Below are 14621 nucleotides of genomic sequence, written 5' to 3' on the forward strand. Positions count from 1 at the left end.
AATGTCAACACTAGTGGGGCACTGAGCTTGGCATCCAGAACTGCCCCCCCGGAAATTCTATGGTATATGCCCTCTGGTCCCATGGGGGTGACAGGTGTGACCAGTTCTATCCATCTGGCTTTGGACACCATGTTAGCTCCTGCATCCGCAGGGCCTGCTCTGTGACTTGGGCAAGAGAACTCACTATTGCCTCTCATGGCTGTGCACACCCAGTGACACTGGAAATAGGGGAAAATGCACAAGTCAAAAAACAAGGGTTACGCGTACCGCAACAAAGAGTAGCCCCTGCTTGCCGCAACTGGAGAAAGCCCACGCGTGGCAGCGAAGACCCAACGCGGCCATCAGTCAATCAATAAACAAACCAAGGGTTAATGCTTCCCGGATTGTACTGTAAATAATGCAGATATTTGGGGGTGGGAGGGACAAACAATGTAAATATTTTATAGACTGTAGGCTAAATAATGTATATATTTAGAAAAACAGCTTAAATATTTCATATGCTACAGCGCAGATTTTTGCTTAGAGGATGAACAGGGCTGGTGGAGCCCATGGGGTAAAGGTGGCAGTGCCGTGGCCCCCGGGGTGCAGGGGCAGAGGAGTTGCAGTCAAAGTACGTGTGTGGAACTGGGGAGCAACACGGACCCACAACTGTCAGTTTCTTGGAACCCAAGTAGTTGAAAGTCTCAGATTTTTCAAACCATCTTTTAAATATCCTGTACTCTTTTTTTTTTTTTTTTTTGATACGTGAGGGATACAAATGACAGGCTAATAATGAGAATTTATCAATACTTTTAAAAAGCAACTTCCAGCCCAGGAGAATTGAAAACACCCATCCACACAAAAACTTGTACAATGTTCATAGCAGCATTATTTAAAACAGCCAAAAAATGGAAACTGGAACCCAGCTGTCCATCAGATGATGAATGGGTAGGCAAAATGGGGTATATTTGCATGATAGACTATCACCCAGCCATAAAACGGAATGAAGTACACTCACATGCTACACCATGGATGCATGTTGAAACCGACATGAAAGAAGCCAGGCACAAGAGGCTATATATTGTATGATTCCATTTATGCAAAATGTTCAGAATAGGCAGATCTACAGAAACAGCAGATTAGTGGTTGCTAGAGGCTGAGGGGAGGGGAACTGGAGAGTGACAACTAATGGTTATGGAGTTTCTTTTTGGGGGTGATGAAAATGTTCTGGAGTTAGTGTTCATGATGGTTGTACAACTTTCTGAGTACATTAAAAACCATTGGATTGTGTATTTTAAAAAGGGTGTGTTTCATGCTTTATGAATTATATCTCCACTAAAATGAAAAGCAACTTCCAGGTCTGTTGTTGTTTTTTACAGACTCAGTCCAATCCCCTATACCTGCTGCATCCCAGGATTTTCTAGATAAGTAGCAGTTTGCAGAATAGTGACTGTTCAGACAATGCAAGAGGCTGTGGTGCCTTTGGAATCATTCTATTCACAGAAGGCAGCAAGGAGTAGGATCAGAGATCCTACTCAGAGTAGTAGCTCAGAGATCCCCTCCCCTCATGCCTCCATTTTCAGAACCGGGAAGGAAGGAAGAAAGAAAGAATCAGGTCAGGACCCTCGACAGGTGAAGGATGTGAATCTGACATCTGTAGTCAGGAGGAGACTGGGAGTTGCCGTGTGTTGCAGATGTCCAGAAGAACAGCCAGACCTTCTCATGCCTGGGAGGAGTCACTCTGACCAAAGACAGGACATGGATAGCATGGACCCAGGCAGCCTGTTTTAAGAAAAGAATCACACAAGTAATACGTGCTCCGTATGGGGAAATTAGAAGATACATGTACACAAAAGAAATGTGTCTCCTTTAGTCCCACCGTCTTTTTCTGTTTTGTTCTAAACAACATTGGGGCAATAATATGCAATGCGTGCCATTTTGTAATGCGTTGATTTCATGCCAACAAACCTGCATCTTGATGATTATTATAATACTTCTCTAGTAGTCTCCCCTACCCCCATGTTTTTCTGTAAGCCCTGACGTGCCTTACTTTGTGCACTGGGATGCCCCCTTTGCCCTCCAAGCTTTGGCAGTAGGGGTGGGGAGCCAGCCCCCATACATGAAGGAGCTTCCGGGGGCTGCTGGCGGAAGAAGTGTCTAACAAAGATGCAGCACGTTATCACCTCTTACCTATCGCGTCTTCTGTCAACAAGATGAACTGGGCTGGCCAGGCACTTCTGCAGCAGCTGTTTACTTGGCCATTCCAGGCAAGCTTGAGATTCTGGGAACATAGCCAGTCCTCACATTTGATCTGCTTAGAAGCTGTTTGCCTTTGGTTTTCTCCAGCCTTGCAAATGGCCAGTCGCCCTGGGCAGGATCTGGGCAGGTAATTTACCTTCTCTACTAACTTAACGGATGGCACTGCCTGGGGGCTGGGCAGACCAAGGAAAATCTAGGCATCGATTTATTTGCCAAGTTAAAGCCCAGAGTGAAGTAGCAAGGTAATTAAGCACCTCCATACGTTAAGTGTCCCAGGCCTAACTAGAGAAGATTTCCTAACCAAAGAAGAGCCCCAAACAGGTGTTAGGAAGAAGGCTTTTCTTTTGGCATTTCCTTCTCTGAGCATTAGGAAAAGTTACCTAACGGAGGGATTGCAGGTTTGGGTCAGATGAAATGTTCCCTGCCCCCACTAGGAGAAGATCCATTACAGATTGGAAATGACTTTGTCTCTAAGTGCCCATTGTCAGATGGGATGCACATTCCCCTCAACCAAACAAATATAAAATGCTTCCAGCCTCTGCCTCGGATTTTCTATTACTGTTTCACAGGACTCCAGAGAGTTTTAAGATAGCAATTTGATTAAGCTTATGGGGAAGATCCCATCAGATAACATTCTTTTTCTGCAGGTGGAGATAATGTGTTCAAGTATTAAGTATGTTTTAAAGGTAATTATCTTTTCCATATTCATTTTAGTTACAGGAATTGAAAAGGGGGAGATTTTGCATCTGAAAGCTGCCCCTTGGGCCCTGGAGTCCCTCTGACTTCTCTCCTCTGGGAAACACACTTGAGGTTTTTGACAGATGAAGGAGCACCAAGTGTTTCTCTGTTTTGAAATGACTTGGGATCCCCTATCTCCAGAGAGGTTGTCCGGAAGGTGGGGTCTTGGCCACTGCCCTCACCGGGCTCCCTGTCCTGGGATGCTTTCTGGGCTCCCCATCTTGAGCTCCTGGATGTTGGAAGGGGGCCTGGCTGCTGCTCAGAAAGAGGACTTGCCTCATCCAACCGTGAGTCATAGTGTTACATCCCCACCTTCCAAAATAGAACCTTGGAATCACTATTTACGTATATTAGGCCCAGTTTGGGGGTATTCACACTGGAAGAGGCTAATTCAAGGTCTCGATTCTAACATGTGTAGTCTTCCGAACTGGAGCAAGAGGCATTAAGGAGGGAGATCCTGAGCCTCAGAGAGGTTCAGTAATTTGCTCAGGATCACACAGCAAGTTAGAGAGACATACTGTGGGCTAGAACCCAGGAATCCTGGTCTTGGACCACTCCTTCTGTCCCCCAGGATATCTACAACTCTGCCATCTCCAGAAAATAATCCTCTTCCCTTTTCCTGGAAATCTCCAGAGTAGGAGATTCTGTCCACGTGGCCTTCTTTGGTTATCCATTTGTCAGGGTCTGCACTGACAGCTGCCAGGGCGTTTAAAGGTCTGAGAAGAGCAAGCAGAGTTCAGATACTCTGGACTTCCTCAGACCTCACTCGCCTGCCAGCGGTAGTGTTTTAAGAGCTTTTTGCAAAATAGAAAAATCGGACCCAAATCCTGCCTTCAGAAAGCTAACCATTGCTAGGGAGGAAAACATAGGTGTATCTTAAAAGGTAATGAATGATACAAGGCACTTGAATAAGATACTTACTGTGGGGATCCAGGGGTGGCGATGGGAGTGTCTCTCATCCCTACGTCTACCTGAAGTCCTGTCTGCTGCAGCCAGAAACCCATAGTTCCTGCACATTGTCCCCCGTGTTACACCCCTTCTCTGCCTGATCACCCAGGAGCACGTGATTAGACTGCAGCTCGCTGGTCTGAAGGCAACGGACTCTGGGAAAGGACCCCAGGTGATAGGTTTATCATTTAAGACCCAGATGGTGACGTGCAGAGCCCCATTGTCTCCGGTTCCCTGACCCAGTTCTGTCAGATAGAGGTGGCAGTGGAGGATAGGTGTGAAGTTGGTGGATCCAGCCTGGGTTTAGGGCTTGGCCTCATGCACTATATCTCAGGGAAGGACGGCTCTGGCATCTAAAATGCGCACCCAGTGTTGCCTCTCCCATGCTTATCCTTCAGAAGATCCTCGCTGTCTTACACCAGCTACACATTCAAATCATTTGGAGGAGCTTTTTAAAAAAATAGCAAGAAAGGGCTCGCATCCCAAACCAGCTGAATCAGAATCTCCAGCATGGGGCCCAGGCATGCTCGTTTTCTAAAGCTCCCCGGGAGAGTCACATGTAGAACCAAGGTTGAGAACTTCTGGATGTGATAAGATCAGACTCCACTGCTTGGCCCAGAAAGTGCCTCCAGTCAGTCTCAGGCCATCTCATGCCACCACCTGCAGTGTGTTCATCCTGAGTCACTTATAATTTCCTGTTCTCTCCTTGCTGGTTTTCTTCTCCATGTATCTTCCCCTAAATCCCAGAATTTCTTGTGTCTTGTCTGCCGAGACCATTTCTCCTCAGCTCCATTGTTTATGTTATGTAAATGTTTCTGTCTGCCCCCCACCTCCCTGCTCCCCACCCGGATTCTTATGTTGAAGGCCTAACCTCCAATATGATGGTATTTGGAGGTGGAGCCTTGGGCAGGTTTAAATGAGGTCATGAGGTTGGAGCCCCCATAACGGCATTGGTATCCTTATAAGAGGAGGAAGAGACTAGAGCTCTCTCTCTCCTGCTATGTGAGGACACAGATAGAAGGCGACCATCTGCAAGCCAGGCAGAGCCCTCACCAGAAATCCAGCCATGCCAGCATGCTGATCTCGGACTTCCAGCTTCCAGAGCTATGAGAAATAAATGTCTGTTGGTTAAGCCGCCCAGTCATGGCATTTTGCTGTAGCAGCCTGAGCAGACTGAGATAGTGTCCTTCTCTGTCACACCTTTCCCTCAGATAAGGTGTGGAAAGTGTTTCCTTCCTTTCGTCTCCTGCACCATGGACATACCCCACTTGTAGCATTTGGCCATCTTGCTACTCCATGTGTTAGGGGCAGGGTGTCTGAACCGTCTTTGGGTCCCTGGACGCTTTGACTGTGTTAGAACAGTAGCCAGTCAATAAATATTTGTTGTGCGGTTAACCAAAAGCGGTAAAGGGAGCTTCCTGGTTAGAAGCAGGAAAGGGGAATCTGTTCTTGTCTGAATTCATATTTTTGCTCTTCACTTGCCAACTGTATGGCCTTGGACAAGTCACTCAATCTTTGCAAGTCTCAGATGCCTTACCTGAAGAATTAGAACTCCATACTTGCCCCATTTACCTCAAACAGGGGTGTGAGGACCAGAAGGACCTTAGACAGAAGTAGCGTCCTTGTAAGGTGAAAGGTGCAATTCAAATTTAATGTATTTTTATAATTGTGACATCTCTTGAGACCCTTGGGGGCTCTGGTTTCTGCCCTTCAGATACCCAGTCTGTGCCCTCTGCACCACATTCTCCCCCTGCTAGCTCTTTCCTGACCTTTTCCTTCCCTGGCTTCCTCTTTTGCACCTGCCACGCACATGCGTGAATGCTGTATGAAAGCACGTCAAATACCATTATCATATATTTTGAATTACAGAGAAAGTAATGAGGGAGGCAGGCTGGTCCATCCAGTGATTAAGTATTCAGTGTAACATGATGGGCAGAAGTTAGAGGGAGAGGTGTCCTAGGATTTTGACTAAATATGATCTGAATGGGTCAATGAGACAGATTCCACGTGCAAGCCATCCCAGATCCATAATCTCTAGTGTGGAGAAAGTTCCAGAAGGAACCTTAACTCTGTCATTTCTTCCTCATTCATCCAATGTGATTGGAGCACCCACCACGGGCGTGGGTGCCAGCATCCGAGGATAGCCTGCCTCGCCCACCCCCCCAGGAGCTTGCAGGCCAGAGGAGGGCTGTGACAGGCATGCCCAGCAGCAGAGGAGGGCAAGTGTCCAGCTCTGATGAGGGCAGTGGGCATGGAAGGCTTGGAGGCAGGAGGAGATCCTCAGACTGAGTTTTCTTCTCATCCTGCTTTAGGGTAAATGTATCTTGTGGGGCTGGCCACTGAGTTGCTCACCACGTCTCATAGAATAAACCTTCGTGTGTAGGCTTGCAGATGGAGGCTGCTCCTAATCCCCTTCCTTTCTTGGTCTCCTGTCTGTGAGGTTGGTGGTGTCTGGCATTTGTGGAGGGAAGAAGGATATAAAAGGGCAAGACAGGAGACCCTGGTGGCTGGATTCAGAGCCGCCGCCTTCCGGGACCCCGCAGAGGCCCCTCTCCCTGGACCCTTCAGCTCGAGAAAGCCATTGTGCTCCATCCTGGCCTCTGACCCCGAGGCTCTGGGAAGCAGCAGGTTGTTGACACTTGCACGGTCATTTCTTGCAGGGCCATTGCTTCCCTTGGGAGCTCCCCTCTCTGCCTTGGGGTGGTGACCGCTCCCCGAGCCGGGAAGGGGGCAGTGAAGGAGGAGGGAAGTGAGCTCCCAGTCAGAGTGGGAGGAACAGACGGGACACCTCCACGGCAGCCGCCACTTCCAGGCAGCTCCCCAGGTTGCGTCCACGTATGTTCCTCTCTCACCTGCCAGTTCAGTGGTACCCCCTCCCTGGGCGGGGAGCTTCGAGGAAATGCATCCAGGAGACGTGCTTCTGGCCCGAATTCCTTCTGGCCTTTTGTTGTGGGCCTCTGGTTTGTTGGGGAGCCCCGTAGTTCTTCATGGAGGGTGCCTGTCTGTATGTCTCCTTGCGGTCACAGCAACAAAGACTATTTCTGGCCCTGGTGTTGCTGCTTATTAGAAGTAAGACTCTGGGCCAGTCGCTTGCCCTTTTAGAAGTTCAGATTCTGCATTGGTAGGAAGGGGTCCAAAAAACCCACTTACCAGCGGGGCTGCTGTGAACCTCAGTGAAATAATATGAATGGAGTGCTCAGTTCCCTGTGAAGCAAATGCCTGGTGGCTTGTTACGGTTTCTCTCAGAACCAGAGTTTGCTGGCAGTTTGCATGTGTGATTCTTACAGTTTTTCTCCCCCTCTTCTTTCTTGGGTATCTCAGAAAGCATTATTCAGAAGAGGGTGGAGCTGGACAGAGGGACGGTTACATTTTTTAAGTGCCACTTTGCATTCCTTTCACCTCGGTCTTAATAATAAATAACTCTGACCGAGCGACTAGAACCTGGGATGTTCTGTCCAAATAAATGCAAGAATGTCTTCAGCAGCCAGGCATGCCCATTTGGTGGGCTTGGTCAGGAGCATTTCTCCAACCATGAGAAAAGCCCTCTTGCTAAGCTACAGAAAAATCTCCCTTGTGCTTTAATTCTGGAAGAAGCGGATTAGAGTGGCCATATTTAACCTTTGACCCTGACACAAAAGCATTACCAAAATTAGTTACCAAGAGGCTCTGTCTTCCTTTCCCTGCCCCCTACCTCCCTGTTTGCCGGGGCTGGTTTAGGACCTTGGTAAACTCCTCTGAGTTTACCAAGGTTCAGAAGACCATTGTTGCCTTAGAGACATCCGGGCCTGGCGCTGGCTGTCCAAGCTCGTGGGCTCCAAGGTGAGCTAAAGGGCAGAGCTGAGAATCTTGCACTACAGTGGGGGTCAGAATTTATGAGCCGGACTTAAAAACTCTTTCTCCTCTGGAACCAGTTCTCGGCTATCTTGGAAATTGAACACCATTCAGATGACGTATTGATGTTTAGACCCACATTCGTCAGAACCTTTTGAATGCCTCTTTCCACCCAGCTGCTGTATGATCTCGAAGTACTACTGGTTGATCTAAAGGCTTGATTTCCAATATTTTCCCCTTCCAGGCAGAAATCCATGGACTTGGAGGATGGAGCAGAGAGGGTATCTGGACCTGAGTCATTTCTCTGGGTGTAAATCCCTCCCTGTCATTTAGTCACTAAATGGGCAATTTATTTGAACTGAGCTCCACTTTCCTCATCTATAAAATGGGCACATTCATGACAGTGCCTACCTCCTAGAGTTATTTTTGAGGATAGATAATAGGATACACGTGAAGAGCCTAGAATGGTGTAGGGCACCTCAGGGCGCTCACTAAGTGTTGACAGATATTAGCTACTGCTATTCCTGTTGTCATCACTATTATTACTGATTCTTCATCACTTCCCCAGGCCCTGCATGGCTCCTGCCACACACACCCATCCCTCCCAGTCCCCAGCACATTGGGGTTTGATGGGTGACCTGCCCCATTTGTGGGTCCTCTACCCTAGCTTCCTTTGCAGTTATTTTCAGAGTCCCCTTCCAGATGGGGGGGTGGGTAAGGACCGGCTTCATTTCATACCAGAAGTCCAACTTTCAGTGGGGGATTGGGAGGGAAAAGTGCTTTATAAGCTTGCGATGAAAGCTGTAAAACGAGATGGTCGAGGATCTGGCCGGGCCCGGTTCAGGATTATGGCCGGCCCCTGGAATGCTGAGGGGGCCTCTCGTAAGAAGCCAGTGTCTATTTACAGTGTATCTCTCATAAACCCCGGCGCTGGGGCGAGGGCAGGGGAACTCGCCCTCCTGGCATGTGATTGATTATCTGGTATTTATGCCATTGAGGACTTGTCAGCGGTTTGGGGTCAAAGGGTCATCTCATGTGTCTTGCCGCCAATCCACCTCCTTTTGTACAGTGCGGACTGGGTGAGCCATGCACAAAACAGCTTTTTCTTTGCCTTGGGAAAAGGGGGAGGGCGTGGGGGGGAGTGTCAATGAAATTTTTTTTCAACCTTTTCTGAATAGTGTCTTTTTAATTCTAAAGAACTTTTAATTAAAAGTAGCAGGAAAATTCATCTTGAGAAGGTTTAACTTACCTTAACAGACACTTTTGTGTCCCGAGAAGCTGGGAGTGACTTTGAAAAAAAAAAAAAAAAAAGAAAGAAAGAAAGGAAAGGGTTTTGTTGTGTCTCTCCCCCTCCCCAGACACGTTCAAGGATCACTGGAGTTTCCTTGCACTCCCTGCCTAAGTGTGGCCCCAGCTTGGGCAAGCAGGAAGGAAAGAGGTGGTCCTTCAGCTGTAGCATAGCTGTAAAAGCCTAGAAAGGGACTTCAGTCCCGCTGGTGCAATGTTCCCCTGTTGTAGGTGCAACGTTTCCCACCTGTAGGAAAGCGGGTGGGCAGACTTACTCAGAGTCCTGCAGCTGGTTGGTTGGAGGGTCAGGTACTGGGCTCTGTTCTCCTGACCCTCCTTCCACTGCTCCTTTTAGCACATGGAGTTGCTTCTCGAAGTTTCGGATGCCAAGTCAAGATAACGTGATGTTACTGTTGTTGCTTTTATTATTTATTTGTTTGTTTGGCCACACCACACGGCGGCTTGCGGGACCTTAGTTCCCCGACCAGGAATCGAACCCGGGCCCCCGGAAGTGTAAATAAGCGTGGAGTCCTAACCAGTGGACCGCCAGGGAATTCTCTGTTGTTGCTTTTAAATCCTAGATATTTGAGACTTGGGGGCCACTCCTAGGTTCCTTGGGCTGGAGGGACCCCCCCTCGCCTCTGAATAGACAGTGTGTGCTCACATGGCACAGAAGAGTGACTCTGTGGCCCCCTTCCTGAAAACCTACAGAGAGAGGGGCTCTGTGTCCTCTGCCTGGTAGAAAATAGCAACGTCCCGCTGTGAAGTAGGTACTGTTATCGTCCTGGTTTTACAGAGTCTGAAACAGGAACCGAGGAGTTAGGTAACTTGCCCAAGGTTACACAGCAGTAGGAAGTGGCCAAGCTGGATTTGAGCCCCAGCGATTGGCCACAGAGTTCATCCTTAAACCGAGTTACCACTCTGATTCTTTAGGTCTCAGAGCTGGGCTGGAACCCGGGGTTCCAGATGCCAGTGCTCATGTTGTTGTTTTTTTTCCCACTATCCTAACATAAATTTGCTGGGTGACACTATATATAGACATATATAAATCAACCAGAGACCAGCCAAAGGTCACTGTGTAATCAGATGCCAGCCTGGGTGGTTCATGGGGAGGAATTTAGAGGAGGAATATGTTAACGAGGACACCACCGAGTCCCCTCTCTGGGCTCCCATAGTAAGGGCACTGTGCCTGATTCATCGCTCCATTGCCAGACCTAACCCAGGGCTGGTACACGTTAGCTCTTCTGTAAATGCCGATTAAATTACTAGGAAAGATTGAGTAGGGGAGGTGGGGTTGAAATGAATTTGTTTTAGGAAAATGATGTTGATAACTATCTCCCTTTCATTGTGTGCTGACCAGGTACCAGCGACTCTGCTGGGTGTATTATTTATGCTGTGCTTTAACCCTTACAACAGCTCTCTGGCTGTTATTATCCCCAGAGTGAACTGAGGCTGAACAGAGGCTCTGTATCTTGACCGAGAATTCAAAGGCTTTTCTCCCCAGGATTTCAAAATCCATTTCCTTTCCCAAGGCCAAGAAAAAGTTACGAGCAAAGGGGAAGAAAGCAGAAGTGAGCGAGGAAGACTGCAGAGAGACTGCTCAGTTGGCACTGGGGACCTGGAACGCCAGCGGGGGAGAGCATGTCCTCTTGTTTTTGCTCGTGGTTGGGAGTTGCCTCTTTGATACAAGCATATCTAGATCTATGAAGTTTAACTGTGTCCAGTTAATTGAATTTATAATTCAGCACCCAAATGCTGAAAAGAATTTGTCTTTTATGTTCCTTAATGAGTGCTATAAAAACAAGTGGTGCATCTAATTTTATGAATGATCCTTTATGACTTACCTGATAACTAGTAGCTGTTCAACACAAAGGACTCATAACTCAGTCCGGGCCTAAGATGGCTGCCTGCAGGAAAAGAACTTGTTTTAAAGTTGCCATCTTGTTCCTCTTGAGTGGCCTTGGAATTCACCTGTTCCCTCATCCACTATCTCCTCTGGTGGAGGATGGGGCTCAGGTTCCTCATTCTGGGGGATTGTGGAGAAGGGTTACCTGGCCTGCCAGCCCGAGATGACAGAGAATTCTCACCTCTCCGAGTTGGCTCCTACCAAGAAGGGGAAGGGAAAAACATGACGGCCCATCCCAATCTCTCTCTACTGGCAGACATTGAGGCCACTTAGTTGTTGCCAGCTGCGCTAAGGAAGAGAATAGAAACATAGAGAAAGAGGTACAAGGGCTGTAAAAACGAATTTCTTTTATCTTCACCCTACAACAAAGACAATGAGCCTCGAAAAAAAATAAGGAGAAGAAATTTCGGTTAGACGCTGGTGAGAACTTCCTGAATTGAAAAGATGTTCTCAAAAGAGACTGTGGCATCTCCATCTCTAGAGTGTGCACACATACATGTGCTGTTCGTTTTTTATAGTTTTTCAACATTTTGTATTTTTTAGAAGTTGAATTTAAATGATTTTGTGATTACACACCTTAAGAGTAATAGATGTTGGCCATAAAATTCAAGCATCATCATGAATAGAATTGAAGAAAGGTTGGCTACTCCCATCTGGTAAGTCAGAGGCCGGGGGCTGGACTCAGTGGCCAGTACCCTGCCCATGGTGCTAACCCAGAACAGGAAGGGCTTTGGGAGTGAAGCCCTTGAACAGAGCAGCCAGGTGGGGGGTGTGGGTACGTCATGAAGGAAGGCCAAGATAAGGCTGTGGTTTGCATTGCTTATCACCTTTCCCAGTTTATCTCAAGTAAGAACAAGGTAAGAACAGGCCCTGCAGCCCTGAGTGAACCTTTTCATGCGGCTGCTGAGCTGGGAAGAGGACACTCCTCTCTCTCTCCCCACATCCCTCTCCCTTGTACACACTGCACCTGTAAAGGCTGCAGCTTTAGTATGTTGGGTGGGGGGACAAATGCAAAAAAAGTCCCTGATCTGGGTGCTGATGGCTTCCTATCAGAGCGGTGGATGGAGTGGGGACATTTGTTGCCATGATTTGAGTCTTAACCTCAGCTGGCCTTGTGCCCGGGCTGTCTGGGTGGCCTTCCTTCCTCTTGTCCCCGCCTTCCCTCCCTTGCTACACCCTCACCAGGCTGATGAATTGCTCCTGGAGTCAGTAGTGGCTCTGACTTGGCTGTTACCTTTGGTCTGAAGGAGTCTGGGCGAAAGGACAGGGATAACTATTGCTCCAGCGCCACATTTGGAGACTGATGAACTTTGGCAGGGGAATGCCCACCCAGCTGGTCTGGAAGAACCTGTTTGGGCCCCAGAGAAACCTGACAAAGCTGGGTGCTGTCAGCCTAAAAACATGTACACTGAAGGCAGCCTAGAGCACACACGTTCCCTCGGCTTATGAAGAGTTGGAGATGAAGGATGTGTGAAGCATCACTGCCCCTTCCCTATGCCAAATCCAGATTCTCACTGAGCTGGCATGTCACTAAAGGACCGCCCACCCCCGACCCCGATCCCGCCCCGCTCCTAGAATTTTCAGAAGCAAAACAGCTGGCCATTCATTCATTCAGCATTCATTGAGTGCCTACTGTGTGCTAAATGCTGGGGATACAAGGATCGGTAACTCCTGTTGTCTTGATTCGGGGAACTCAGAGGTGGGAAGACAGGCACGTAAGCAGGTAATTTTAACGGGCAATGCTGGGCGCAGTGATGGAGACGTTTGTACAGAGGGTACTGTGGGCACCCGGAGGAAGGGTGCACCGTAGATACCCAGGGGACAGATAAGGCTTCCTGGAGAAGAAGACATCATAAGGTTTAAAGCAGAAGTAGAAATTAGCCAAGATGAAGGGAGAGCTGGACAGAAGAAACAGAGCCACGCGTGCTTGGAAATGGTGGTGGTATGGCCTAAGCGTCACATCTGAGACAGATGGGGCAGGTGAGGTTGGAGGGGAAGGCGGGCCCAGACCACGGAGGTCTGGCTAGGCTGTCTTAAGGAGCCTCGGTTTTATCTGTAGGTGATGGAGGGTCCTGGGAAGCCTTTAAAAGGAAGTTACAAGATCAGATCAGTTTCCAGTAGGCCACATTGGCAGTTGTCTGGGGTAAGCTCTCGGGGAGACGGGCTGTGTTCAGGAGGCTCTCGCGGGAATCCTGGTGGGGATGCTGGTGGCTGGCACGAGGCAGTGCCTTTCTGGGAGGACAAGGAGGGGACACGTACGGGAAGGTCTTAGGTACTCCAACATTCGCCAGATTGGGATGCGGGAGCGGCGGACAAGAAGCCTCTGAGATGACACCCAGGCATCTGGGCTGGGTGACCGAGTGGGTGATGGTGCTGACAGCTGAGACAGAGATCCAGGAAGTGGGGCGGGATTGGAGGCAGAAGGTATGGGTTTCGGGCTTGGACGCGTTGAGGTGAGGTGCCTGTGGAATATCCTGGGGGCGCTTGGATTTATGGATTTTGCGCTCAGAACAGAAGTGTGGCTGGAGGCGTGGTTAGTAGCTTCTGAGGGTCACTGAGACTGGGAGAGGAGAGTTCCCAGGGACAGACTGAGGGGAGGGGGCATCATGAGCTGAACACCGTGAGGGCAAATGGCCCCATTTAGCTGAGGAGGGCCTCAGCCCCCGTCAGCCTCAGGCTTCGCAGGAAGAAGCACGGGCCTGGGCTGCAGAGGGCTGTCTCTGGAGGGCCCTCCAGGCGTGGCCTCTGCGGGGATTCCCACAGACGAGAGGTGAGGAGGAGCTCCAGGGGCCCCGCACCTGGCATTCCCGAGCCCCAGGGAGCTCCCTTGACCAGTGCCTTGGCCTGGGGCGGGAGAGAAGAGGCCGTCTGGCTGAAGGAATAATCTCGGAACTGCTGGGGCCTTAAAGGGTGACAGGTCTCCCCTCCTGCTCCTGGGGGTGGGATGTTCAGTCCTCCGTGCAGTTCTGGAAGGTTCTCAGACCAGGCCTTGCCCTGCTGCACAGCCCTTCCTGGAAGTCTCGTCCGGGTGAACCCTTAGAGCTGGTCCTGCTGCCTCACGCCCCATCCCTTTGCATGTGTGTCTCTTTTCTGAGGTTTATGATGCCTGGTTGTGTCTCATTTTCTAGAGGGAATATAAGCACCCTGACTTCCTTCCAGAGGAAGCCAAGAACATGGCCCCATTTGGGTTTAACCTTCCCTAAAACCCCGTCCTCCACTTTCCCTCTCCCACACCGATCCCTGAATGAACATTTCACTGGGGATGTGGGTCCCACTTTCCCTCGACGCCCTCCTCTGGTGGCTTGGCATTTTGGGACCAGCTGCCAGAGTGATTGACATAAAGCCAATCTATAAATAAAGTCTTTTTCTTTTCTCATAAAGACTTTGAGGTTGAGTTTGCCTTCAAGGTCAAGATCAGACCTTTCTAAATAAACACATATCAAAGGATCATTAGCAAAGCAGCACTGTTAAATTGAGATATTAACTTCTGTCAACTGCTTGCTTCTTTTTTGTTCTGTAACTCATGGCTGCAGTAGGTTTTTATTATTTTGTCCTTAGGCAGTAGCATCTGGCTTCTGTAGAGACTGTAAAAATTAAAAAGCAACACAAATCATTGCGAGAGAAAAGCAGTAAATCCAATGATAAGAATTTAAAATTAAAATGTTTCAGTGCT

General features: G+C 48.9%; 1 protein-coding gene across 4 annotated transcripts in view; it reads left to right on the top strand.

Moving 5' to 3' along the window:
* The window catches only part of ZBTB16 (zinc finger and BTB domain containing 16), a 168409-nt gene extending 154002 nt beyond the window's left edge, over positions 1-14407 (top strand). Inside the window, exon 4 of one of the 4 annotated variants that reach the window (XR_008616475.1) lies at positions 10575-10659. Coding sequence is in view for 2 of the 4 variants with exons in the window: in XM_028483210.2 (XP_028339011.1) it covers positions 10575-10726 (152 nt within the window). In the remaining 2 variants the exon portion in view is untranslated. Of the gene's footprint in view, positions 1-1562; positions 2176-10574 lie in introns of those variants that run through there. The other 3 variants (XR_008616476.1, XM_028483210.2, XM_028483212.2) reach the window with 3 other exon arrangements.
* The last annotated feature ends 214 nt before the right edge of the window (positions 14408-14621 follow it).

Source organism: Physeter macrocephalus, unplaced genomic scaffold, assembly GCF_002837175.3.
Source record: "Physeter macrocephalus isolate SW-GA unplaced genomic scaffold, ASM283717v5 random_11, whole genome shotgun sequence".
NCBI lineage: Eukaryota > Metazoa > Chordata > Mammalia > Artiodactyla > Physeteridae > Physeter > Physeter macrocephalus.